Raw genomic sequence first — 26,507 nt, forward strand, 5'->3', positions numbered from 1 at the left:
GTCCGTCTGTGGTCTTGCTCATGATTACAACTTAAAGGGGAACTTCAGTGTTTTTCAACATGGATCCTAGTTCCAATGTTTTTGTGTCAAAAGTGATAAATGTGGACAACATTGTTCCACATACAAGTTGTTCCAGTATCGAACGAGAACGCTGCAGACGGCGGTTGCTAAAGCGGCTGCGATGTAATTGCTTTGTGCAATCAATACCGTCAATTTACAGCCACTAAAAGCGCTTGTTTTTTTACACTGACATCATCATCGAAAGAATCCTAATGAGAAGTCTCGTTCTGAAATATTTGGTCACAGTCACGTTGTTGTAATAAGTAAAATATTCAGCCATGACATTGGAAATATTTTAAATAATACTAATCTTTGCTTTCTGTACTCCAACACAACAAACTCTGCCTCAACTCTCGCTCACGTTAACGCCGTCTTCTTTACCTTTGTTTGATCAGGTGTGTTAATAGTTGTGTCATGTGACTTGTTGACGGAAGACAACGGTTGAAACTTGAGTGGGAGTTGGAGGGAGGATACCGATGTGTTGTGTTGGAGTACAGAAAGTGTAGCTAAGTGTTAACTGAAATATTTTCAGTGTCATGGCTCAATACTTTGTTGATATTGACAATGTGACGCAAGATTTCAGAACAAGATTTCAGAACGAGACTTCAGAACGAGACTTCTCGGAGCAAACACACAGATTGCATCAAACGAAATGTAAAGAAGTCTCTGTAGGGTCCTTTCCATAATGTTGTCAGACACTTATAATACATAACACATTGATGGTGAGGAATTCCTCGATATGATTAAATTACAGACTGTTAGCGACTGACGGCTGCAGCGTTCTCGTTCAATATTGGACCAATTTCAAAAAATGTTTGTCCACATAAGTCACTCAAACACAGGAACACGGGAAAAGGGAGTCATGGTTGAAAAAGAACAAAGTTGCCCTTTAATGATTCTCTGACAAATGGCCTCAGTAATACTTATAGGTGAGGGACTTAAGCTTGGTGGTACCATAAAGCCAGGGATTAAACATGTCTGCCACAGTCCGACATAGTTAACATTCTTTCTTAACAATGCACAAAAGACAAACATTTAATCTAACAATGGGACTCTGGCTCAGTAAGATAATACTTTTATCAGTGTGTGTATTAACCCACATGACGCTGGTCTCAGGCATACATTGTAAAAAGTATAAATGGGTAAATAGTAACTATTAAAGGACTAAAAAGGAGACTTTAAGATTAAATAGCTTCAAATGTCCCTTGCAAGCACAATTTAACAGAAAGCCAAATAAGGGCTATTTCATTGATCTCTTGTATTTTATGTACAGAGTGCCACTGATCACACATGTTAACAGTCAGACACAATCTACAAACCTAATAGGTAGATATTATGAATGTCTGAAAAAATTGATCTGTTCAATTTACAGTATTTATGCAAAGAGATTAGGTCGTTTGATATAAACAACAACCACGAGTCATCGTTCAGTATTTAATGCTCTGTTTCAGTTTAAAATAAGATCTTTATACTTAAAGGACAAAAAAGTGGTTTTCGATGTTTTGGTCCATTAACCATGAATAAAAAGTTTAACTTTAACTCTACTGAATGTTATTGAACGGATTTCCCTAGATTTTGTGGATCTGTATTTTTTGGCAGCCGATAGTCTTGCTGCTGGCAGCTGACTCTTGTTCTTTAATGTCAGATTCCACAAACACGACAAGGAACGATATACGCTCACGACTGTATAATCATGCAAAGGTAGCTTAACTTTGACTAAAAAGCAAATATGACCAAACATTCACTGTAAGGGAGCACCTATCTAAGGTAAGTTTTAAGTCTCATACCACTCCGGTACGGACTAAAACTGAATATCTGGCTACATGGAAGGAAATAAATCCCTATTGAACCCTACTGAATGCTTTGGAACATAATCATCAGAATGTAAGATTTGTCAATGGACCAAAACATGAAAAACATGGTCCTGCTATGGTAAAAAAACTCACAACTTGGCGTTCAGAATACAGGTATTGAGTATTTTCTTTTTTCTTGCTGCAGAGTTAGAGTTATTTTCTTTGCAGCAAACATCACATAGTACCTGATTAGCTCACAGTTATATAATAGAAACAGGCAGTGGCAGACTAGAGAAATATATGCTAAGTTATTTTGTTGTATTTAGAGCAAGCAGTCATTTGGCAAACTGTAACATGTAGCAAGTAGGGTGAAGGCATTAACTTATACTATGGCGAGTAAAATACTCTTTTAATTGTTGTTCTTTTGCAAACATTGTGGACTGAAACAGGCAGGCTGGCTGATACAGCAGGCAGCAATGTTTTTATCAGTATAAAAAGGGAAAGCTGGTGAAGGGTTTTAACTCACTGAGAGATATACTGCTGTCAATGTGTCACAAGGGACATGCGAGCCATACAGAGCAAAAAACTAGCTATTCTAACTTATCCTATCGCAGGCAGTGAGCGTTGCTATGCTGCTAGTCTGGGTCCAAGGGGGGGAGGCAAGCATCAGCTACCTACGGCAGGCAGTGTATTGATCCTGCTAGCCTCTAGCTAGCGGTGGGTGCTAACTCACATGTATTCAGTGACGGGGGCATTGCTGACAGTGTGGGCGGTGGCGGGCAGGCTAGCTTCGCTACCGTAGCTGGAGCCACAGCTGTAGAGACTGGGCATGTGAACGCGGTACAGGTTATCGTGCACGCCGCCCCGCGAGGCACCCGACTCGTCCTCGCCGTCTTCCTCATCCGTCCTTCAATTGGGTCATGGGTTAGGGCAGGGCACGAGAGGGCATGATGGATAGGAGGGGTAAAGGGGTAGAGGGGAGGGAGATCCGAGAGAGACAACAGAGTGTAAACAAGTGGTTGAAGAGGAGGTTAGGAGAGGGGAAGGTGTACTTGTACTATGCGGAGATCCCCTGATACACAAGACTGGGTGAGGCCATGCCTTCAGCACCAAAGCAGCTGAACAAGAAGGAAAAGGAACATGGGCAGCAGTCATCTACTAAACAGGTCCACCACAAGTACAGTGGGGTCTCTAATAATACTACACAGCCAAGAGTGGAACCATGAAGCTGTTTTTTATTGCTGTGTGTTGTTACATAAAAATAAACTGTATGAAGATATAAGATTATTCTATACTCTTTTGATATGTAGAAACATGCAGTCATTTTCTTCATGCAGTCATCCTCTACGCAGATGATTCGATCCTAATAATTACTCGCCATTTCAAATTGTCCAAACTGAATGAAATTGAAAATCCATTTTGCTGAAAGTACTTCATGCATCACTGAGTGCTCCATGAAACTTAAAGTAAATAACTTAAGGGGGAGAGGAGGGAGGGGAGGAGATAACATGGCTGGTTTGGGCAAACCATTTTCAGACATAAAAATGGTCAAAGAAAATGTAAAACGGGGCCAGAAACGTAACAGAATGAGGCTTTAAAATAAGATATGTGCTGATTTGGAAGTTGGATTTCTGGCTACAGAAATGTACCGGCTTCTACAATGTACGCATCAACGAGAAAATACTTTTTACATGTGCATACGTTGACCCTAATATCAAGAATATTTGTATTTTTCTTTGTAGTTATTTTAGGGAGGTATATACCAGCTGTCCACATATTGTCACAGTCACATCAGGCCGGTAATGTTTCAAAGTAGAGAAGGAGGGAGCGGTATGAAGAACGTATTTATCAGGGCCGTTCGGTACGTTTACAAAAGGAATGAGGCACAACAGCAGTTACTGCATTGACTGGCCACCAGAGGGAGTTGTTTCACTCCAGCAACCCAAAAAAAAGAGCTCAGCTGTGCAGCCCATCAAACAGACTCAGCAGCTGAAGCACACGCAGCCTAATGTGCAACCAACCCCAAACAAATTCTGGGAAATTATGGATTATCGTTTAACACCTGATGGACCTCGCATTAGCATTGCTGGTAATTCACAACCAACGAACAAGCGTAAAGCACCACAATTATGGCACAGCTGTGGTTCATTATTCAAATCATTCACCAGAGTGAAACCTGTCACTGTGTGTATGGTCTAGAGCTGTTTGCACTGATTTTACCCCAAAAATGATATGTTTGTTTGGACGGCTATTGTTTGGAACCACAGGGTCGTTTAATTTCCTCCATAACCACCGTCATTCGCTGAAGCCCAAAGCGTTTCCAAATCAGGACAGGGAGAGAGAAGGAAAGGGACGGAACAGAAGGAGGAAGTGGGGCACAGAAAAAAACAACAAAAAAAACAAAACGTGGTGATAGGAAATCTAACACAACACTGGTGCTCTGAGTCCTCAGCGGAGGAAAAGAAAACCAGAGATAAGTACAAACAGAAACAAACATACAGCCAGACTGGCAGTGCTGACGGTGGAAACAATAAAATAAACTTGCAGAGAAAAAACTTGATGGATGCAAAGACAGGCAGGAAGTACGTACGGAAGTAAGGAGGCCAAAAACATTTAAAGAATGACATGCATGGGCACCGAGTAGATTCTCATTGGGCCTTTCTACTGTTTTCAGCTCATTGGATGCACTTAGTTAAACAGTTAGGAAGTTAGAAGGAGTAACATGTTGGCTGTTAGTGTAAAGAAAAGGCTTGTGTGTGTGCTTGTGCGACGGACTGTGTGTGTGTGTGTGTGTGTGTGTGTGTGTGTGTGTGTGTGTGTGTGTCACCTCTTGCCAGGCCAGGTGTGTGGCACACTGCACACGATGGAGGAGAACATCAGAGCGGTGACGAAGGAGAAGAGAACCAGGTAGATGACTCCCTCCACCCCGTCGTAACACAGCCCGGTCAATGCCTGGACGTAGTCCTGCACGGGAGAGAGGAGAGGAGTCAGCGGTGAGGAAAAGTCTTGGATTTGAGTTTTCTCCTCTAACGCAACACACATAAACGTGACTCACCATGTGTAGGCTGCGACAGTCGACCAGCGCGGTCAGCTGGTGGAGGCCGACTTCAGTGGAATTCAGCACGGATTGGATTTGGTCGAGACTCCCCTGAACACACAAGAAAGCAAAGGTTAAACACGCGTGGTCAAATATAGAAATCAGCCTTCATGTACATCATCTCTGAACACGTGGCGCTTCTGTAACTGCCGCTTTCATCACGCTCCCACTAACATTAATCCACTCATCCGTGAAAATAAAGACCTACAGATCATTGCACACACACACACACACACACACACACACACACACACACACACACACACACACACACTGGAGCACACACACACACACACACACCTTGGTGCTGGCATAATCACGTGTTGCTGATCTCAGTAGCTCTGCCACATCATCCTGCATCTCCACCAATGCTTTGTGACTCCCTGACAGCCTCTACAAAACACACAGGAAGACAAGAGACACACACAAAAAAACATGCACAAATACATCTCTTGGTTATTTGATCTCTTTATAGGTTTGAAGGTATAATATGCAGCATTTTTCTAAAAAACAAACAATGTGAAGTATCAAACAAAATGTTATCCCTCTCAATCATCACTTATGAACCACTGAGTTTCTGCAGAGACCCTGCTTACTGCCTGTATTTTCTATTTTTTTCTTATATTTTGCTGTGTCGTCAAATACTGTCGCTCTGTCACGCTCCTGGTGTATGATACGGTGACAATAGCACCCATAGCGGCGGTATTTGTCGACCATCGTTTTGTTTCATCGCTGAATGTTGCTTCGCCGCTTTCCCCTGCTCTTCGTCTCTCTCCTTTGCTGTGTGCAGCTTCCTGCAGAGGTGTGGTCGTGTTTATTCCTGCTTTAGAACTTAACAGCCATGAAACAAATCGGAAAATAACGTTTGATTTCTCTCACACACTGCTTTTCTCTCGCTATTGCTCTGCTCCCTCACTTCATTCCCTCTCTAGCTCGCTCAGCCACCGCTGCGCTACGCCTTTGAGCCGCGCAGAGGGTTCCACCTTTGCATGCTGTGTGTTTACATAGAGCAACCAACAGTGCAGGAAAAACAAACACATGAAATGCAGAAATCTGAAAAATAACACAGACAATAGGGGGAAGTTACCTGCTGGAAGGGGTTAATTTGTCCAGGGCTGCACCTCAGGTAATACTGCAGGATATCTGTGAGGGAACCAATGCATACATGTTAGTAGAATAACAAGAAATACATTTAAAATACACAGTTAAATGAACAAAAGGCAAACACTATTAATGTTTGTATAAAGATGTGCTACGCCCAGCATTACCCAGGCATATTTCTGTGTGTGTGTGTGTGTGTGTGTTATGTGTGTGCCGCAGAGGCAACATCTGTGCTCTACAGAGCGGAAACGACTGACAGACAACAGAACTCATTAGATGAGTGCAAAGAGGGAAGAGATGGAGGGAGAGGAAGAAAGGGGAGCAATTGAGAGGTATAAAGGGATATAAAAGGATGAAGAGAGAGAACAAATCAGATAATGATCCTAAGTGAGAAAGCCAAAACGTGCTCTGAAGATTTTTTTTATTTTTTATTTTTAACAGTAGGGAGAGGCAGGAAGAAGAGCGAGCTGTGGTGGGGGGGGATGTGTGAAGGACTGCTGATGCATTGCAGTCAGCAGAGAGAGAGAGAGAGAGAGAGAGAGCTTTTAGATACCAGAGTGTCAGTCAAATACACGATCCCCTTGGATACACACATAAACGCACACACTTGGGTCTTAAAATAGAAGCAACATGTCGGGGTGAGACTCAACTGTCAGTGTGAATACTGAAGTCTATTCAGGATGATTTATAGTATCTTACTTCTTCAATTTCCAGCTTAACCATCAACACACACACATTATAAAGTGTGTTGTCTTTCTACGGCCGCGGAGAGCCTAAGTCATCCCCAGTTGTCATACGAGCAGATGTGAAAAGGTAAATGATACACAGAATCTTTGCTTTTTTTTTTTTCCTTATGTAATACAGGATTGTTTCATCTAAAAATAAAACAGTATGAGACGGAAAAAATAGTCTTCAGGTGAAGAGCTTGCAACAAAGGGACATATTTAGCCTGTGACTAAGTGTTTACATGTAGACATTTGTGTTTACAATTCACAAGCCTTAGTTTTGGAAACCCTTAACCCCCCCCCCCCGGCTGCTACCAGTTCACTGTATTTACTTGTCTGCATACCTTGGTTGATGACAGCGTTTTCCTTGGTTATCCTGGTGACGTAGGTATCCGGGGAAACGCAGAAGTCGCTGGCTGACTGTAGGAGGGTAAGCACACACATGACACATCAGCCTACAGTAGCATTCGCACTGAACACACACTCAAACCAGCAGTGGGGGGGGGGGGGGGGAGAAATAAAAAAGATTACATCACTGCGGAGCCAGAGAGCTCGGCGATGTTGCCATGGTTACACTTACAGCAGCGACAGCCAGTTCCATGCCGAGAGACGCCCAGCTGATGATCAGAGTCAAAACACCAAGCAGACACACTCTGAAGGACACAAAAAAAACATATTTTGAAAGTTAAAGATCCAGCTCACGACAGATTCAGAGCATATACAGGATTTTTTTGGCTCGTCCAATAGGAGCAACTTCTAGGTTGTGATGCGGCGCAGCTTACCCAATCAGAGTGCCTCTAGAGTTGCGTATCAATCCGAAGAGCACCAGAAGACAAATGAGCACATCAAACAGCAGCAGGCTAAGGTACCCGATCCACCTGTAAACACACACATGTACAGTGTTTCATACAAATAGGTGGTATAACATCAAACACTGCACAGAAGCAAAACAAGCCACAAAGTAGAGGGGGAGCTGATTTGTCCTTTAAGATACACAGTGAAAGACATTTTCACAGAAACCAGTTGACCTGTCCCTCCTCTCCAGACACATTTCTAGTTCCCCAAATCAAACCATCGTCCATCCGTCCTTCAGTTCCCCTCAGACTTTCCGTCCTTTCCCCATCTGCTGACTGCCTCACCCACCTACACACCTGCTCCTACTTTCCCTAATTGGCTCTGCAGTTCATATCCAGCCATTTTCCTCCTCGCCAGTTACCTGAACTTGGACTTTAACATGGACTCTGCACGCAGTTGAATAGTCTTACTGAGTTAAGTGGCAGCCATGATCAGAACTGGTCGAATTCTCTTCATACTAAGTAAAAGGTTCTTCAGTGCTTCCTTTTTAATCCCCTTTAGCGTAGCGAACACTGGGCCACTCTTTGCTTAAGGAGAGGAGGCAATGCTGTCCCACAATTCCCTCCGTCTGCAACATTTAAAGTGACGATAACATCAATAACATCCGCCATTGCTGTCTAATTGTACACCATGGATAAACTGAAATCAATTCTGGTTTGGACAGGAATCCGTTCTTGCACTGTACAGAGGTTTGTTTGTCACTGTACTAATTGTCTATGTGTTATGAGTAAAGTTGCTTCAAAATAAAAAAAAACATCTGCCATATGAAGTCCTTATGTTTTATCCTCTAATGCCGACTTTATGAAGTTTTCCATCCAGGTCAAGTCACAGTGGTTGGGAAAAGAGATGGGACGGAATTTAATTACGGACTATTCGACAGAAGCCATGGATTTCTGATTCTCTGCTTTACCCTTTATGGATTTGTTTGCCTGTTTGGACTGCATGCCTGGTTTGCACCGCTGCCTTTGGACTTTGGAATCTCTTGTCTGCCCTTCGGTGGATTTGTTTGCATGTGCGGACTGCCTTCCAAGTTTCGACCCTCGTCTGCTCATGACTCTGTCAGCTGGGTACCGTTCTGTTTTTTCTATCCCTTGTTAACTTGCTTACTCCAGCCGTGACATCATTTTTGTTTTGAAACTCAGAATCCCAAGATTATATAACAAAAAAGGCCATTAGCTCATTCACTATTTGTTAACACCTTAATGATCAGGCCAGAGTGGTTGATTTGAATGGTTTAATCTTTCAACCTCCAGCCAGTCTCAAATGAACATTTGTAATGTAAAAACATCAAACCATAACTTTGTTGAATTCCCTTTGAACAGATCTGTTTTCAGTTCAATCCATTAAATACCTTCTTGCACTACAAAACACATTCCGTTACTTGTTAGTACTGACCTGTAAAAATCAAAAGCCTCCGTCTTGCGGGCCAAGTCCTCCAGGGAAATGTCAGTGTTGGACCAGAAGGGGACATCCACCATCAGCCTCACCAGCTCGTCCAGCTGTCCCTGCAGCTTTTGGACGATGGACACGTAGTCCGTCTGCTCCTGGAAGGCCGTCTCCAACTGGACCAAGTTCTCCTCCACCGTCTGGTTTAAGGCGAGGGCGCTGTCTGACACCTGGACATTCACGAGGAAAGAGAAATTAACCATGGAAACGGTCACAAATCGCATGTTTTTATTCTTTTTCATTCGATCGTGAGTTTAAAATCAAGTGGAAGGACACAGGAGGGAGCTCACCAGTTTCTCCACTCCGGACACGGTGCGGTTGGCGTGACGGAGGGAGTACGCCAAACGACTGGCCCCGTCACTCGACTCGCCGTTTCCGTAGAAACCTACAGCGATGCCAGCGCTGGAAGGCAGAAAACAGGAAGCGTTAACACAATGACCAATTAAACCATCGGATGGCATCAAATAACTTTATATGGTTGAATGAGTTCAGTACTTTTTTTACTTTTTTTTTCTCCCTTTCTCACAGTCATAAACACACTCACACAGAACAAATCTGCAGCAAAGATGGTTAACTCATTACGTGCAGTTCCTCTGTGAACCAGCAACAGGCGACGCTGAGCTCGCTGTTCTTTGCATTGGTGTCACCCTCAGGCCACACCAGGAATAATTCACACACACACACACACACACACACACACACACACACACACACAACACACACACACACACACACACACACACACACACACACACACACACACACAGAGTCTACACGATAATTGGGTCACCAGACCGCACATAATATGATCCTTCTGCAGCCCTGCATCCACATTCACACGTGACACATGCTACAATATCTGAGGTTTTGGTGGCCCCCCCGACAGCCTTCCTTCAAAAGCCCTTGTAGTCCTTAAGCTTGTTCCCTAAACCCCGTCGCCCACCCAACACCACCATCACTTCCAAAGAAACCTCCTCTACACTCTCTATCTCTTCTCTCACCCTCCGTCTCCCCCACAGCCCCTCCCTACTATGCTCTTATTCTCTCCCTCATCCTCTTTTGTCTTTGTGTACTGTATGTATGCATGCATGTGTGTGTGTTTGAGTGCACTCTTTGTATTGATGGTGTCTCCGTTTGAACGCTAACAACAGACAGATTTGTAGGGTGGAATTTATGGCCATTGTTAGGGCAATTCATTCTAGCCCATTAGGTCTTGAGTAGCCCCGTGTTACAGCTGGTTTACACACACGCCTTTGTGCGAGTGTGTGTGTGTGTGTGTGTGTGTGTGTGTGTGTGTGTTTCAGAGCTTTACGACGGACTTTTATGTGTACATGTGACATAAAACGGCAAATACAGAGGGGAAACGGGTTCGACAGGAGAATCAGAATAGAGATAGATAAAGGCATGGAGGCTCATGAATGTGCTTTACATGATGATGTAAATAACATCTCTGTTTATCTGTTCTCCCCACCCATCCCTGCCTCCCACCATCTAACTCCCTCCTCCATGTCATCTCAGGTTTAACGGTAAATCTTCTCCAACCGCTCCTGTTTACTCATCCTCTCCTTTCTCTCTTCCCACTTCCCTTCCTCCCTCCTCTCTGTCCTCCTCTCTGTCCTCCTCTCTGTCCTCCTCTCTCCATGAGTTTCATCGCGCTGGTTTTAATACCTGCCGCTCCTATCAGGGGATTTCATGACTTAATCAACCAACAGCGTAGGAATTGAGACTTAAAAGACCAGGCTGGTAAGGTAAAAAGTTCACAGATAACTGACAGCCAACATTGGTCAGCTTAACTCTGATTTAGAAAAAAATATGGAAAGATTTATACATGCAGTTCTGACATTGAACACAGTGTGGAGCATTAATGTAGAAGTGCATAAAGGTTAGTGCGTGGTGATGAGAATGGAGTGGGCGGGCGGGAAGCTAACAGTTTTTGACTGTGTCGTGTTCTGTAACGTGTTGGTGTGAGAGTGTGACCGTCATGCTCAGATTCATTGGTAACTCGATTAAGATTGAACGCTGCTCATTTAATGTTAAAGTTGACAATGTGAAACTGAAGAAATGGATCAACCGATGCAAAAAGACACGGCGCACTGGACAGGGATTTGTTTGTAGCTTAGAACACACAGATATTAGATATTCAGTCAAATATGGGTCCATAACTAGATTAAGAACAAACCAAATGAATTCTCCTGAATCCAAAATAAATGCATCCAATTAGTAGTAAATCAAAATGTAATATTTCTTACTCAGTACTGACTATTCCATGTGAACAGGTGACAACATACAGACACCTAACTTAACTACTAACTACAAACTACAGTGAGAAAATATTATTAGCGATATAAGACTGGGGCAATTAATGATTACTTTTAAGGATGCACCAATCCCATCTGTATTTACGCCCATACTGTGTATAGTTGTTACTATGTTTATGATCAAAGTATTGCTTGCAATTATTCAGCAATTAATGAATGTATTTATATTCTATAACCTCTCTATTTAGTAACTTGGATCATTATTTGTGTTAGAGCGGTCGGTTACATTTATTCAGTCAGAGCCAGCTGCAGGTTTTAGTGCAACAGCCTCTCTGGCCTCTGGTCCCCTTACATTAACTCAATATTATAATGAGTTCAAAGCAGTGTGATGTATAGTTTTTAAATCTGATATCAGATGAGTACTTGGTATTGGCACATCCTAATAGTTGAGGTATCTGAATCAGTATTTGGAGAGAAAAAGTATGGTATTTGGTAATCTCTCACCCCTTTTTTAGATTAATAAAGGGATCATTCTGCCTCTAAGATGTCAGAAAATAGAGAAATATAAGTTCCCACAGCCCAAATCATCTTTAAATTACTTGTTTGAGGCCAACAATCTAAAACCCAGAAATATTCATATAATTCTTGATAAACTAGAACCAGCAAATGTTTGGGATTTTTGAAAAAAAAACTCGATCGACTAATCCTTTCAGCTTCCACAAGTAGCACAATAATAAACAACCTAATAGAAGACACAGCTTCTTCTCTCTAAACACTCTGCACCTGCACACAAATGGAGGAAGTCCACATGTGGTTGGCGTCGTGCCAAAAATAAAGTATGATGTCATTTTACATTGTGAACAAAGAATCACATGAGCGCTCTCGCTCGCATGCAGACGCACACAGTCACACACAGATTCATATCAAATATTCAACAAGAAATATTATAGCTAATCATTAATTATTAAAAGCTGCAAAAAATAAAACACTTTTCAGCTCTGAGTCACGCGAAAACACACGGACAGAGACACACACACACACACAGACAGACAGACAGACATAGCTCCTCCTGACTGTATAATTCATTTCTCTGCATCAAATCTGCTTCTGTCTCCATGGCAACCTTTCTAGGCCATGGAGAAGGCCGATCAGAGAGAAATAATAAATAACGGAGAGGGACTAAAAAGAGATAAAACGGGGAAGAGAGGGAGAAATGGGGTGAGTAAATGAAAGAGGAGCAGTTTGTATGTTTGTGTGTGAGTGTGTTTGTTTGTGTGTTTGTGTGTCCACGCAGCCCACCATCTGCTGTCAAATATTCATGACCACACTGCTGAGACGGTCGGGTGACTGATCTCAGAGCGTTCACATCCTTCAGAGTCAGATAAACACAAACAGTGGAGTGTGACCACCCGGCTGGCTCCCAGCAACACCACATGGGCCTTTTTGTTGTTGCTTAAACTAAACTGAGTGGACTCGATTGGTGCAATGTAGGTAGATTAACATTATGTACGGTCATACGTTAGCTGTCCAATGAAAAGTTGTATCTCCAAAATGTTGGCTTAAGGAGAAGTGAGAAAAGCAGCCATGTTTTCTGCTAAAGCTGCAACACATGTGTGACGTTATCGAACCGTCTTTTAAGGGTTTTCTCAGACTGCCCTCCCTCAGCTTCTGTTTATCATCACTTCTTCTCTCCAAACTCACAGTGCAGCACATCACCTTTTTAAATAATAAAGAATATAATGATTTCACAACACAACTGCAATACACAGTTAACGGTAGGAAAGGCAAAGTTACGTTTCCATCCAAATGTTGGGTAAGTTTCGAGCAGATGTCTGAAACTGAAACTAACATATGAACTATTGAGTGTTTTCATGAATCACAGGACATGACAAATTGGCTCAAACAACTGAGCTCCAGGAACTGATTTATCATGACATTTCTTTGTTGTTTCCAAGCTAGAATGGCAATGAATTTGTCTGTTATAATCCACCGTTACAGTGTTTGTATCAGCTGCTATGGCAATAGGACTCCAACCTGGGACGTTGCGGTTATGTACATCCCTGCAGTCCTATCACTTTTATCGAGTGTTTTGGGGGTTACTGGTGGAGTGGAAGCATGCAACAGTGAAATGAATGCTTTGTCTGCAGCAGAGGAAGCAGGCACCATGACATCAAGGCAGCTTCTATTGCAACTTCTCAACCTACGCCAACCTTAAAAAGCTTTTTTGATATATTAACTACTTTTTTTTGCGTTTCTGGCAACAGCTTGTTTATGTGCACATTTATAAAAGGCATAAAAGAACACAGGCAGATGAAACATAAATAACAAAGCAAGAAAGTGGACAGTACCATGAGTGCACTTAATGTTAATATGGGTCGCTATGTGACTCAAACATAGTGTTTTAGTGATAAGCTCGATACAGCTGTGCAGCAACAGGCTGTACTACACAGAGCCAGCAAATCAGTGCCAATCCTTTCCTCTCAATCCCCAGAGATAAGTTAAAGACTCTATTTAAGGCTATAGTGCAGTTCCTTTAATAAGGGAGAATAATTCAATATATTGACCTTTGCTCACTCGAGCATTCTTAATAGAACAAATCTTATAGTTGCAGCTGTTGCAGGGGAAAAGGAGGTTAAACACCTTCATATATACATGACTTTATTATAAATGCAATGACTCTAATGGGGATAACCTCTCACCTGCAGACGAGCGTGGCGATGATGACACACCAGGCGGTGCAGCAGCAGTCGGCGCTGGGCTGCTGGGAGTGCGTGTGGGAGTGCGAGGAGTCGTCACTCTTGCGGCGCCGGCAGCAGAGCCAGAATGAGTAGAAGAGGAGGAAGAGGAGGTCCAGGCCCAGACACAGCAGCGCCACAGCCCCGAGCAGCAAGATGGACTGCAGAAGAGAGAGATTGAGGGAAAGAAAATGTAATTAGTGGCAACACAAAAAAAATGTACGATGTTGACAATACAGTTTATGACAGACTTTGAGCTTGATTCATTCAGCCCTTATCACAGGGGACAGCTTAGGAAATGGGTTAAATATACAGGAAGCAAATCAGCTGATATGAGCAGAAAACCAGATACAGAAGAAAAAAAGGAAGACGGCCCACATGATTTGTTTTTTTCCCTGTTTGGACAGACGAGCTCAGATGCACAAGTTGTGTTCCACTCTCCGGCTATTGGACGCCAGTAAAATAGTGGCTGTTAAAACGAGTGTTTGATGGATGCCAATGAAAAAATAAACACCATCAAACACGCACACCTCCGCGGAGTGAGCGGAAGCGATGCAGTTGGGGGAGCCGTGTGTGTTTCGCTGGAGACCCACCACACAGATCACACACCCTCTAAAAGCTTTGAAGTGTAAAAAAGAAGAAGAAGGGGGTGGTGGTGGTGGGGGGTAGACAGAAGGAGTAGTGAGAAGAGGGGGTGGGGTGGGGGGGGTTGTTTGGTGCAAAAGAAAGAGGCTGAAAAGACAGAAAAGGAAGAAGATGTGAAAGAAGATGACTGAACTGAACACTGTGAAAAAGGAGAAATGGGTAGAGACAGAGATGAGGGCTGTTACAACAGTTTGCCGGTGACTGATGAAATCTTTTTTTATCACACACACACACAATGTTTTTCTTTCCCTCTCTCGGGAGTGTCTGGAAAAGCCATTGTGCCGCAGGACCGCGGAGAGACAAAGGCACGTTTCTGGAAAAACCAAAATCTCCACCTGCTAGACGACTTACAGTAGACAAAGGGATTTTTGCCACAGTCCTTCTAGAGACAGGGACGGTTTGAGTCTGGGGGAGTCCTCCATGGATGATAACACAATCTGACTCCGCCTCCAAGATCCGCGCAGACTTCCTAGATTCACAGGCTTCCTTGCTTCTCGTTTTTTGTGCTGACCTCAATTTTTCCTCGTTGCCAGCCAGCTATTTCCTCCCCCTGCGGCATATGTATGCACGTCTACTGTAAATCTGTGAGTGTGTTGCGTGAGTGTATATCTGCCCCCAAAAAAATGATATTCATGTTCAAGAATGCATCAAATAAAATGTTTTTTGTTTTTTAAATGTATCAGGGATGCATTCTTGGCAATGTGAAGGGAATATTCTGGATCAGAGGTTCCCAACCTGGAAGGCGGGACCCCCAAAAAGGGTTGAAACAAGAAAAAAAACATATTTTTGCCACACACAATCATTTAGATTTTCCGGTAATCTTGCATTTTTTTGCTTCTTGTGAATTACAGTATAATGTTACCTCTTCAGGCCGTGAAAAAGGATTAACCAAACAAGAAAAAAACTGAACCTAAACTTGTGAACTGGTCACAATCAGTAGTCATTTACAACCGTTGATGAGAGGTTGTAAGAAGACCTAAGTTCCTTTTGAAGGGGTCATAAACCAAATAGTTTGGAAAACCTGCACCAGGGTTAACAACACTAAGAATCTAAGGCCACGTCCACACTAACCCGTTTTCAAATGAATCCGCATATCTTTTTCTCCGTTTGCACCGAGCGTCCACACTACACAGCGTTTTAGGGCACCGAAAACGAATAAGTTTGAAAACGCTCCCGAGGACGGAGAAGTTTGAAAACGCCGCGTTTTCATGATAGTGTGGATGACGGAAAACGAAGAAGTCCGAAAACGATGACGTAGGCACCGGCGTTCGCTATTTGATTGGTTCTTAGCAGTTATGACGCATCGACTACCAGGTTAATTCAACATAGACGTTCAAACATGTAGGGACTTAGGACCCAGGGGAGCACAGGTGACCCATGGCAACCCGGAGGGGGTTAGCTGTTATGGAGAGATTAGAGGCGTGTTCAGCGGGGTCATCAGCCCTACAGAACGGACTAATGACGGACTAGTGTTGACCAAATGTATGGACCCATAATCTAGTAAACTTCGTTTAATGACTGTTCATTTAAAGTACATGTGCTGTCTGTGTGGGAGAGATAGAGTTAGACCTGCAGTGTTGTAACTAAGCTTGAAAAATAAAACTTCTAAAAACTTCCACGAAATGCGTCTGTTTGAGTTCATGGAGGAAGATTTTAGAGGAAGTTCTTAAGAATCAAGCACGACGAGTATCAAGAGTAGTGTAATCGTAGTATCTGTAACCAAGCAACCAATGTACTTCCTGTTTAAAGTCTGGACGCACATAATTTCTAAAACGATGCTGAAACGCACGTGTGGACGGAGATCTTAAAACCCCGTGTTCATTTGAAAACGAGTGAAAACGGGTTAGTGTGGACATGGCCTAAGGGCCGTGCTAGCAGATGTTAACATTGGTGCTTTGGGCTAAATGCTAACTTCAACATGCTGACATGTTCTAAATAGTGATTCTAACATGGTGAGGGTTATGAGGTATAATGGTGACCACGCTCACCATCATCAGTTTAGCGTGTTAGAATGCTAACTTTGATCATTTGCACTAAACTGTGCACCTGAAGCTGACGGGAATATCTTTAATTGTGTAGGAATTTGGCAGGGCTGGATGGTTAGGGCTGCCATGTTGCCATTATCAACCATTTTGAGACTTTTGGCAACCAATTCATGGCATTTTGTTAAAAAAAAAAAGGTGCACAACAGAACTAATGACGTTTTAATATTTGTTGCATTAGTGCTCATAAAATATTGTAGTTAAGTTAAGAACCGACACCAGACAACGCTGTACGTGCGTTGGTGTGTTGACTCTTGTGCACACAGGCATCTGTAAAACAAATCAGTTTTTTTGACAGCGGGGTGAAAAGTTCAACTAGCCCGTCGACATCTCAAACGAATGTGGAAATTGATTTAACTGACACAGAACCAGATGAACCTGAACAAAAGAATAACAGAAAGAAATGAGTGAAGTCTAAATGACGTATGTCGGCATCTTCGAGCTGGATGGAAAATGATACTGCAAAGCATTTACAACATAAACATGACATCTATACATGACAGATTTTCATGTTTAAGCTGCACATAACTGCTTTGTATTTTAATTACTCAAAATGTAAGGTCACCTAAAAGAGAAACCACATGGAAAACTTAGTGTTGAGCTAGTTAGTTAGTTGGTCATAAACCATTTTCAGATCAGAAAAAGAAAATGTATCACCCAAGTTATTACAATTCATCCTCTGGGTACCGTGACCGTCTGTACAAAATGTAATAATTGTTAAGATATGGCAGACCGAAGTGGTGGACCGACCAACCAACTGACCCACATTGCTTCATAGCTTAAAAACTCTGATTCTTCCATTAAGAGTAATTCGGGATTTTAATGCCAAATGTGATCCGTTGCTTATCTTAGAGACGGCCTCTTATCTCTGGAGCCTGACTTGGCTTGTTGTTTTTCCGAAGAAATTCCTGAACGTCAGAAACATCACAGAAATGACCGTTCAGTCACGCCAGAGCCAGCTGATATGCTGCTCCTCGCTTGTCAGTTCAAAGGCACAAACCTCTGTTCGCATTGAGAAACAATGCAGCCTAATAAGGGCAGCATTTCCAAATAAACTGTGGCAGATGTATAACCGGGGCAAAGTGAATTTTTGCATCAAATCTGGAGGGCTGCAGCAAATCCAGCAGGGCTAGTGGGTCACTAGAGCACTACAGCAGAGAGGATACAATATGATTTATAATAGAATGTGACCTGTGGTGGTGTAATGTGACATCTGAAGGGACAGATGAGGGCTAATCTTCGAGCAGCAGTCCAAACCACAAAACTCAGTCCGTGCAGAGGCATCAAAGCACTGCTATTGTCTGAGGTCTCTAACTATGAGTCTACAGCTAGGAGATAATGACTACAAGCATTACAATTAACTTTAATATTCACACTGCTCAGGTGGTGGAGAAAATCTTAGTTTAAATATTAAAAAGTCATTTGTGGCTCTATCCCTTTACCAGAGGTGGCCATTCCTTTTTGATTAGAATGCCATGTACAGAAAAATATAAGGACCAAACAATTGTAAATGCAAATTGTTCAACCATTTACATTGCAAGAAAATCTTGTATCTGTGACCAGAAAAAAAAACCCATGTGCCATAAAATGTTCTGTTTTCTTCTCTATCAACACAACTATGCAACAGTACTAAATAGTTTGAGATCACAGTCGTTTACTGGTGTGCCCACATTTTACAAAAATATTAATATATACGCTGCTCTTAAATTGATTTAAATTAATTCAATAGTTTTATCCTCTAATACAGAGCATGGCCAAAGTGCCCGCTGAGAAAGCTGTCATGTTATGTGTAAATCTGTAAATAAATCAAGTTAAAATGGGAAGAAATTGCCAAATATTGTTTTCTCTTCATGGTCCAAGCAGGCACATAAAATATTTTTTAAAAATTCACTGCGGGTCATTTAAAAACAGGCGGCGGGCCACAGTCGGCCTGCGAGCCACAGAGATATACGCACTAATCAGTAAGGAATAGCTCGTATTTTTCTGTCGTTATTACTCTCTCATGGGAAAGCAGTGGCTAACGCCGGGCTGAGGGAGAGAAAATCAGTTGATTGCTTTTCTCCAACAGGTTAAAGAAGCTGAGCGGTGGGTGAGGAGGAGGGGGAGATAAGCCCGGTATATTCCTGGTATTATCCTACGTTATTATCTACAGGCTTAGTGCCGGAGACGCCGTGCTACCATAAGGGCCTACTGTGCTCCACTAATGCATTGTTTGATCTCTTGTGTCTCTAAAGTCATCGTTAGGGCTTAAAAACCATAAAGCTTGAAATGCATTAAGCTTTAAAGAATGACAATGAAAAGCTCACGATATATAACGATGGATGTTTACCGTCAGAAGTCGTGCTACAAGAACGACAATGGGATGACACAGATACAGTGATGATAGAGGAAAGTGACATGATAGAGATTGAGTGTGTTATTTTCATTTTGAATTGAACTGCAGAGCTGAAACAATAAGACAATCGAAGACGGACAACTAAATGGCAAATATTTTTTCTATCAATTTATCATTTCAGACATTTCTTTGTCATATATATGCATATTTGCACTTTTATCTACACTTCATTGTCGTTGTTTTTTGTGTTTTTATGTTCATATATATACACTTTTGCATTTTTATATTTCTGTGTACAAAAATAGTTAATGTTTATCCTTTTTTCTTCTTGGACCTCCTTGATTTCTTTGTTTATTTGTCTGTTTCTGTGTATAAGCGAGCATAAGTAACCAGAAAGCTGATTCTGATTCTGATATGATATTCAACTTAAAATATTTTTTTGTACTACATAACCTTTGGGAAATTCAAATAATCTTTAATCCTATTTTGTTATTACATTTTATGGAAAAAAAGAGTATAGAGGAACTAATGAGCAGATAAATCCATAATTAAATTGATCGTTAGTTGTAGCCCTATGAAAAAGTCATTTTTAACGATTACAACACTAAAAAGAGTCTCCTTTGTATACGACGCAATAACAACTGATCCAGGACTGATAATGTCTGCTGTATGGGCCTAAAGTTTAAACGTATAATCTGACTGAGAACCAGGACTCTGCTCCCACTGTGTATGTTGGCCGCTAGATTAACTGTCAGGCTGACAAACCATCAGAGCGGATTAAGACTGGATCAATTAGCTTCTAATGAGCATGGTGATCCTGGGCGTGCATGTGTGTGAGTGCACTTAAATGCATGTGTGTGCACATCTCTGCTACTGGAGATCAGCTTGCAGTCTGGAGGAGGAGGAGCTAAATGTTAAACGCCCCGGGAACAGTGATCTACTTTCAATCTGTCCATTTAACTGTGCGTGCGTGTGTGTGCGTGCACGGCTGTGAATGCGTGTGTGTGTGTGTGTGTGTGTGTGTGTGTGTGTGTGTGTGTGTGTGTGTGTGTGTGTGTGTGTGTGTGTGTGTGTGTGTGTTTGAGCTGACAGGATCAATCCCTTCCACCTCGGTGAGCTGTCCTTGTACTCTCCCTGCCTGGGTGTTACTCTGTGGCCGGGCCTCGTCGTCTATCCTCTCAACTTCTTTCCCGAGGCGCTGGCTGACCTCCAGTTTACTCCGCTATTATTTACCTACACTACTGGGTCAAAGAACACCCAAAACACTGACAGACAAAATCCGTTCCTTTTGATTACCTGCGCGGCATGTTTCTAATTTTAAAACCTTTTTATCCACTTTGATCCTCTTCAAAAACGCGATGAGATAACTTCTTCCACTGAGCAAACTTTAACATACTCAATTACAGACTTACTTTCCACAGCCGGGGAATATGTGTTATTACAGGTCACATGATTCCCCTCTGTAATGTTCTGCAGCTGTTTAACTGTGGCTGGTAGCTGACTCTGCGATTCTACCATAACACAAGCAGAGGAACGCACACACGCACACGCACATCAGATAGACACACAAGCTACACTCCACTGTCTTGCAGAACGTCAGGATAAGAGCTCCGATTTCAGCTGCTCAGAAAACCAAATTAAAAACTGTTTTCCTGTAAAAAAAAAAGCATCTCAAAGTCATCAGAGACCAACTGATCTTGTCTCTCTCTCTTTTCTCTGTGTTTGTTTAAGAGAAAAAAAAGAAAGAAATCTGCATCTCATAGAATGAGAACATGAGTGAGTGAGTGACATTGTGTGAGAAGAAAGTTTTTTTAGCAGCTTCAGAGCTCAAGAGCTGAATACAAATGGACCGGAGCCAAATCACATCAGAAAGAAAAACACTACACAGAAGAATCTCTCTCTATTGTGTGGGAGAGTGTGTGTGTGTGTGTGTGTGTGTGTGTGTGTGTGTGTGTGTGTGTGTGTGTGTGTGTGTGTGTGTGTGTGTGTGTGTGTGTGTGTGTGTTGTGGTGACGGACTTGGTGCACTGAAGGACACTGTGTAGGACCTTGTTTGTATCTGTGTGTGTGTGTGTTTCTCAGCTGGATGAGTGGATGCATGAAAGCCTTTGAGACAGATATAGCGAGCCAATCTAAAGACGGGCCTCAGTGAAAGAGTGAAAGAAAGAAAGAAAGAAAGAAAGAAAGAAAGAAAGAAAGAGAGCATTCTTTCACAACAGACTCCAGCACCCCCTCCCTCCCTTCCCACTCTCTGTCCCCCCCCCCCGCGTTCCCTCCCTCCAAACTCTCCCCCTCCCTCCCTTCGCCAATGCAATTCAACCTCCTTTTTCTTGTTCTTCTCACCCGCTATCCCTCCCTCTCCCTCCCCCGGTCTAGCCAGAATTAATGATTTCACCCTGAATAGAACCCCTATATTCACACATTCACACAATAACACACACACAACCCCTGAGGGAGATCCGTGACCTCACCTCGACAAACAACCACTAAGTGCTAAATACGCACTGACGCAGAAAGTGGACGTAGTGAATGTGGTATATATATATTATATATATATATATATATATATATATATATACATATACATATACATGCAGCAGAGATAGTATGCAGCGCTGCTGTTCATAAAAACTAACATATGATCACAGTGCAGGATGCTCGGTTGGCATAGAAACAGCCCCATCTGCTAGAATATGTCAAGATGTAATTAGTCAAAAAAAAAAAAAAAGGGGGTTCTTAAAATTCTAGTGGTCACACACATTGACACACACACTCACAAAGGCCCTTAGTGAAACACTGAATAGCTCGCAGGAAGTGGCTGTTTGGCAATTTAGAGGCGCCTCCCATGGCTCATCCAGCCTTCTCTCTCTCTCGCTCTTCCTCTCCTCCAATCAGTCTCTTTTTATCTCCCTCACTCCTCTTCGCCTCCCCGCTTCTCTCTCCAGTTCCCATCTCCCTCCCTTGTTCTCGGCCGTGGGTGCCTTCCCACGCTCGGGCTCTTGAACTTGAACACGCCCTCCCGCCATCTCCCCGTTTGACGTGTCAGCAAACTACATCGAGGGGTGACGGCGGCCCCTGAAATGTGGGATTCTAAACGATGTGTCTTGGCCTTTGTTTTGTGAGTTCGAGGGGGTTTGTGTTTTCTGGTGCAGAGACCTGGAAGTCACCTTGTTTGAGGATTCAAATGAAATGCAGCAAAAGTGGGCCAAAGCCCCCTCTCTGAGATGGAGCTGCTCTCTAAGGCAACGCTGCAGACTCAGTCAGGGGTTTTTAGCACAGAATGATGGCAATTAGTTTCATGCTTTTAATTCAAAATGGTTGCTTTTCCTTCCTGATCATTTTGTTCAATTAATCGATTAGTTGTTAATCCAATAAAATGCCAGGAAAAAGTGAACATTTTCCATCATGAATTAGCTCAAGGTGTCCTTAACTTATATTAAATAAACAAACAATAAATGTCAAAGACAATGGGTGTTAAATTTACAATAATGAACGAGCAGAAAGTCCTCATATTTATGAAACCGGAACCAGACAGGTTTTTAAGCTTTATGTTGTATTTTGGCTTTGCAAATTTGATTATCAAAATTGTCATCAATACAATCTTCTTCTGTCTGTTGACAAGACCATAGAGACAGAGCACAATTAAGCCCCGCCCATCCGGGAGGGATAAACAATTCATCTCACTCCACTGACTTTGTTTTGCGTGAAGGGTGCTAGCAAACAGCAGAAAAATGCCAAAATGCTGCTGTGTGGTGGGGGTGCACTACAACATGACAAAGAACCCAGAACTATGTTTTTAGAAGCTGACAAACTGAAAAATGGAGAATATGAAGACAAAAGTGAGGCATCAGCAGGAGGAATGGGAAAACTGTGGGATCCTGACTCTCAGTTCCATGTTTTATGTCGAAATGTCAGTTTTAGGCTTAACATTTTTGACACCATGCAACTTGTGTTATAGTGGAATTTGGAGAAATCAGAAAGCTAAGCGGTATTTTGTTGTGCCTAACAGCTAACATCATCATCATTTCAGTTATAAGCTGCATCCCTGGTAGACAGAAGGTGCTTAAATAATCCTCTGACATACTGAAATCTGATGTTTTAAGCTCACCAATAGGCATTTTGTTAGCGTTTCAGCCCTTGGTTGCATATTGTGGCGCATTCCGTTTGCCCTCAAGCGGGCGTGGTATGAGGTTGTATGACGCGGTATGAGTTGTTGCCTCTATTGGTTTTAGAGACTAATGAAGAGCCAAGGAAGTAATGCCGACTTGCTACCCCTCATCAGATTGTCTAGAATGATGTGCAGGAGCTGCCAGCAGTTCATCCAAAGTGGCATTTTAATAATGTTTAAACTAGTCCTGAAAAGGTAAAACTCTTAGCAAAGGAAAAGGCAAAATTTGAGGAACGTAAAAAATAGAATAGTCTTTTTTTCTCCCTATGTTGTAAATAATCTTCTATTTCTTCAGATTTACAGAGCAACCTTTAAGGGTTCCAACCCAAGGTTGGGAACTGCCTGGCTTTCGGTAATTCAGCTAATAAATTCTGCACACCTAGTATCCATAAAAATGATGGAGCAGGTAGGGGATCAGTGTCTTGATTCAAGGACATTTCTCTCTCTCTCACACACACACACACACACACACACACAAAGCATTGATCGATGCAGGGAGGGAACCCACAACAACTGTGTGGTCGCAGGACAGCCGCGGCCACCACTCTGCTGTTAAATTACAGTGTGGGCAGGTGCCAGGAGGAGGGATGATAAGGTGATGCTGCACAATGGAGAGGATGATGAATCCCGAGTGGGAGGTAATTAATACCCCGGTACTTTGTCTTACCTTCTGGTACTCAGCGTCCTCCGGTCTGAAGTCACTGCTGACAAGCTGGAATTCGATGTTGAAATGTGGCATCCGGTGGAGCAGATTCACCCACCAAGGTGGAGAGTAGTTCACCACGGCCGCCATCCTGATCTCGCTACCTGCCGGCTGTCACTTCACTCTCAAACCTGATTCCTCACACGGACACTGTGGAGAAAACCACCACCGTTGTCGGTTAACAGGGCAGAGAAATGACTTCATGCACTATTCTCACCACCACCACCCTAGTATCAATGTCATTTCACCAAACACATTAAACGAGATGAAGGTCCTTGCTGCTAATACTGTTTACCACCAAAACCTGCTTCGGCCAACTGGAGTAACCACCGCTGACTGGCATTCTCATAAAGCCAATGTGATGAGCTATCTGTGACTTAGGGTTTGGGGGGAAAAACACGCCAATCAACATCAACATACCAATACACTGAACATACACTTGCACACGGCTTTATTAAATATTCCAAATGGGAATTTTCTTTCACATTAATTTAAGAAAGATTGAAAATATGTTATGTTAATTCTTCACTATGGACTAGCAGTTCTGTCTTTTGTCTGTGCCTATCAATGACACACTGCATTATGACATATTACTTAATGTGACCTCTATTAATGTGATTATTTTAGCCTGTTTTCCTGGTGTATTGTGGGTACCAGCTTTGTTATGCATAATCATTAGTTAGTCACTAAACAGCTCATCTGTTCACTTTAAATCACAAAAAAACCCATTTAATAAATAAAATAAATACATTTTAAAAAAAAGTTGATATTTGATATGATGACGACATTTGTCCTAAAAATGATTTGAATTTGAAACATCCCATAATTAACCCAATGAGGTCACACTGACGTAGAAAAAAAAAAACGGATTATCGGGATAAAACTACCGCAGTCTCTCATGGTCGTCATGGCAACGGGGGGGAGGAGGAGGGGGGGATTCGAATTCGCTGGAGGGGGCTCCGCGTCCGGCCGGCAGAGCCTCTAATGGAGGACCGCGCTGAGACCTACCTGCTGCAGGGCTGCTTGGCGTCGTCTTTATGGGGGGAGAGAGAGAGAGAGAGAGTCCAGTCCACCTATTGTCTCCTCCGGATCCGGTGCTGCATCAACGCGGCCGCTCCGAGCTAGCCGCAACGACCGAGTCGGCTGCAGTCCCGACCGCATTGAAAACAAGCGGAATGACGGTCAGCGATGACCCGGTCCATTCCACCGAGACTCCGCTCCGGGGTTTTTTATTTATTTATTTATTTTTTCTGGGTTTTTTTTTTTTTTAAAGTAACAATGCCTCGTCAGACTACGGGTTAAACACGGTGTATTTTTCTATTTTTCTTTTTTTTTTCCCCGTCGTTTTTCGTTCTTCCGACACCATGAAACGGTCGGTGCTCGTCCACGCTGTTCCCACGGTGACCGCTGGCTCGAGTGAGAGAGAGAGAGAGAGAGAGAGAGAGAGAGAGAGAGAGACAGAGAGAGAGAGAGAGAGGTAGAGAGAGAGCAGCGCTGCTCTTCAATTGGTTGATATAGTTGGAGCTTGAGACAAACACGGTGTTTAAAAAGCCCTCAAGGACGGGGCTTTGCGGCAGATAGAGAGACATAGAGAGAGAGAGACAGAGAGAGAGAGAGAGAGAGAGAGGTCGCCCCCTAGCGGTGAAACGCTGGTAGTGCATGTTACTCAAAGTCCTGTATTTAAGTCCATAATGAGTATTTCCATTGTTGCTTCTTTATCACTATATTTTGGAAGACAATGTTGTACTTTTTACTCCACTACCTTTTTTGATTATTAGTATAAAAATACAATATTAGTAATAATATAATAATAATATTGTATAATATAATAATATAATAATATAATTAATTAATAATTATATAATATAATATTGTATAATATAATATAATAATAATATAATATTATTATTATATAATTATATATTAGTATAAAAATATTATTAGTATATAAAAATACAATATTAGTAATAATATAATAATAATATTGTATAATATAATTATATAATTAATTAATAATTATATAATATAATATTGTATAATATTATATTATTATATAATAGTATAAAAATATTATTAGTATATAAAAATACATAATAATTTATTAAATAATCTAATTACAAAGGAGTAAATAGATTATTTAATAAATTATTATGTATTTTTATAGATTAAGATCACCGGTAGTATACTAAGAAATTACCAGCTGCAACATTTGTGATGTTTACAAATAAATCATAATCCATTGATGATAACACATATATTGTTATGAAATATGTCATTCTGCATAATGTATATTTTAACTTTTTGTACTTTAATGTACTTGGTAATGTATGTACTTCAGTAAGATTTTGGATGCATGACTTTTGCTTGTTACAGACTATTTTACATATTGATTTTGTTTTATTTTTAATTAAGTAAAATATCTTAGTACTTCCTCCACAACTGCCTTTTATTCAAGTAAAAGGATGTAAACCTACTCAAATAAAACTCCTGTATTACAAATCCAACTAGTAAAAGTGTTTAACTATTCACAGTGAAATTCTTGCAT

General features: G+C 42.0%; 1 protein-coding gene across 1 annotated transcript in view; it reads right to left on the minus strand.

Moving 5' to 3' along the window:
• LOC129095814 (protein tweety homolog 3-like) overlaps window positions 1-25,366 on the minus strand; it is a 28,629-nt gene extending 3,263 nt beyond the window's left edge. Inside the window, exons 1-13 of the mRNA XM_054604383.1 lie at window positions 24,971-25,366; window positions 23,927-24,112; window positions 14,035-14,231; window positions 9,368-9,479; window positions 9,027-9,247; window positions 7,559-7,654; window positions 7,357-7,429; window positions 7,121-7,196; window positions 6,038-6,093; window positions 5,251-5,343; window positions 4,909-5,001; window positions 4,681-4,817; window positions 2,587-2,760 (exon numbers count right to left, since the gene is read on the minus strand). Of these exons, the coding sequence (XP_054460358.1) occupies window positions 2,587-2,760; window positions 4,681-4,817; window positions 4,909-5,001; window positions 5,251-5,343; window positions 6,038-6,093; window positions 7,121-7,196; window positions 7,357-7,429; window positions 7,559-7,654; window positions 9,027-9,247; window positions 9,368-9,479; window positions 14,035-14,231; window positions 23,927-24,052 (1,454 nt within the window). The 5' untranslated portion in view covers window positions 24,053-24,112; window positions 24,971-25,366. The remainder of the gene's footprint in view (window positions 1-2,586; window positions 2,761-4,680; window positions 4,818-4,908; window positions 5,002-5,250; window positions 5,344-6,037; window positions 6,094-7,120; window positions 7,197-7,356; window positions 7,430-7,558; window positions 7,655-9,026; window positions 9,248-9,367; window positions 9,480-14,034; window positions 14,232-23,926; window positions 24,113-24,970) is intronic.
• Window positions 25,367-26,507: the final 1,141 nt, after the last annotated feature.

Source organism: Anoplopoma fimbria, chromosome 9 (genome assembly GCF_027596085.1).
Source record: "Anoplopoma fimbria isolate UVic2021 breed Golden Eagle Sablefish chromosome 9, Afim_UVic_2022, whole genome shotgun sequence".
NCBI classification, from domain to species: domain Eukaryota; kingdom Metazoa; phylum Chordata; class Actinopteri; order Perciformes; family Anoplopomatidae; genus Anoplopoma; species Anoplopoma fimbria.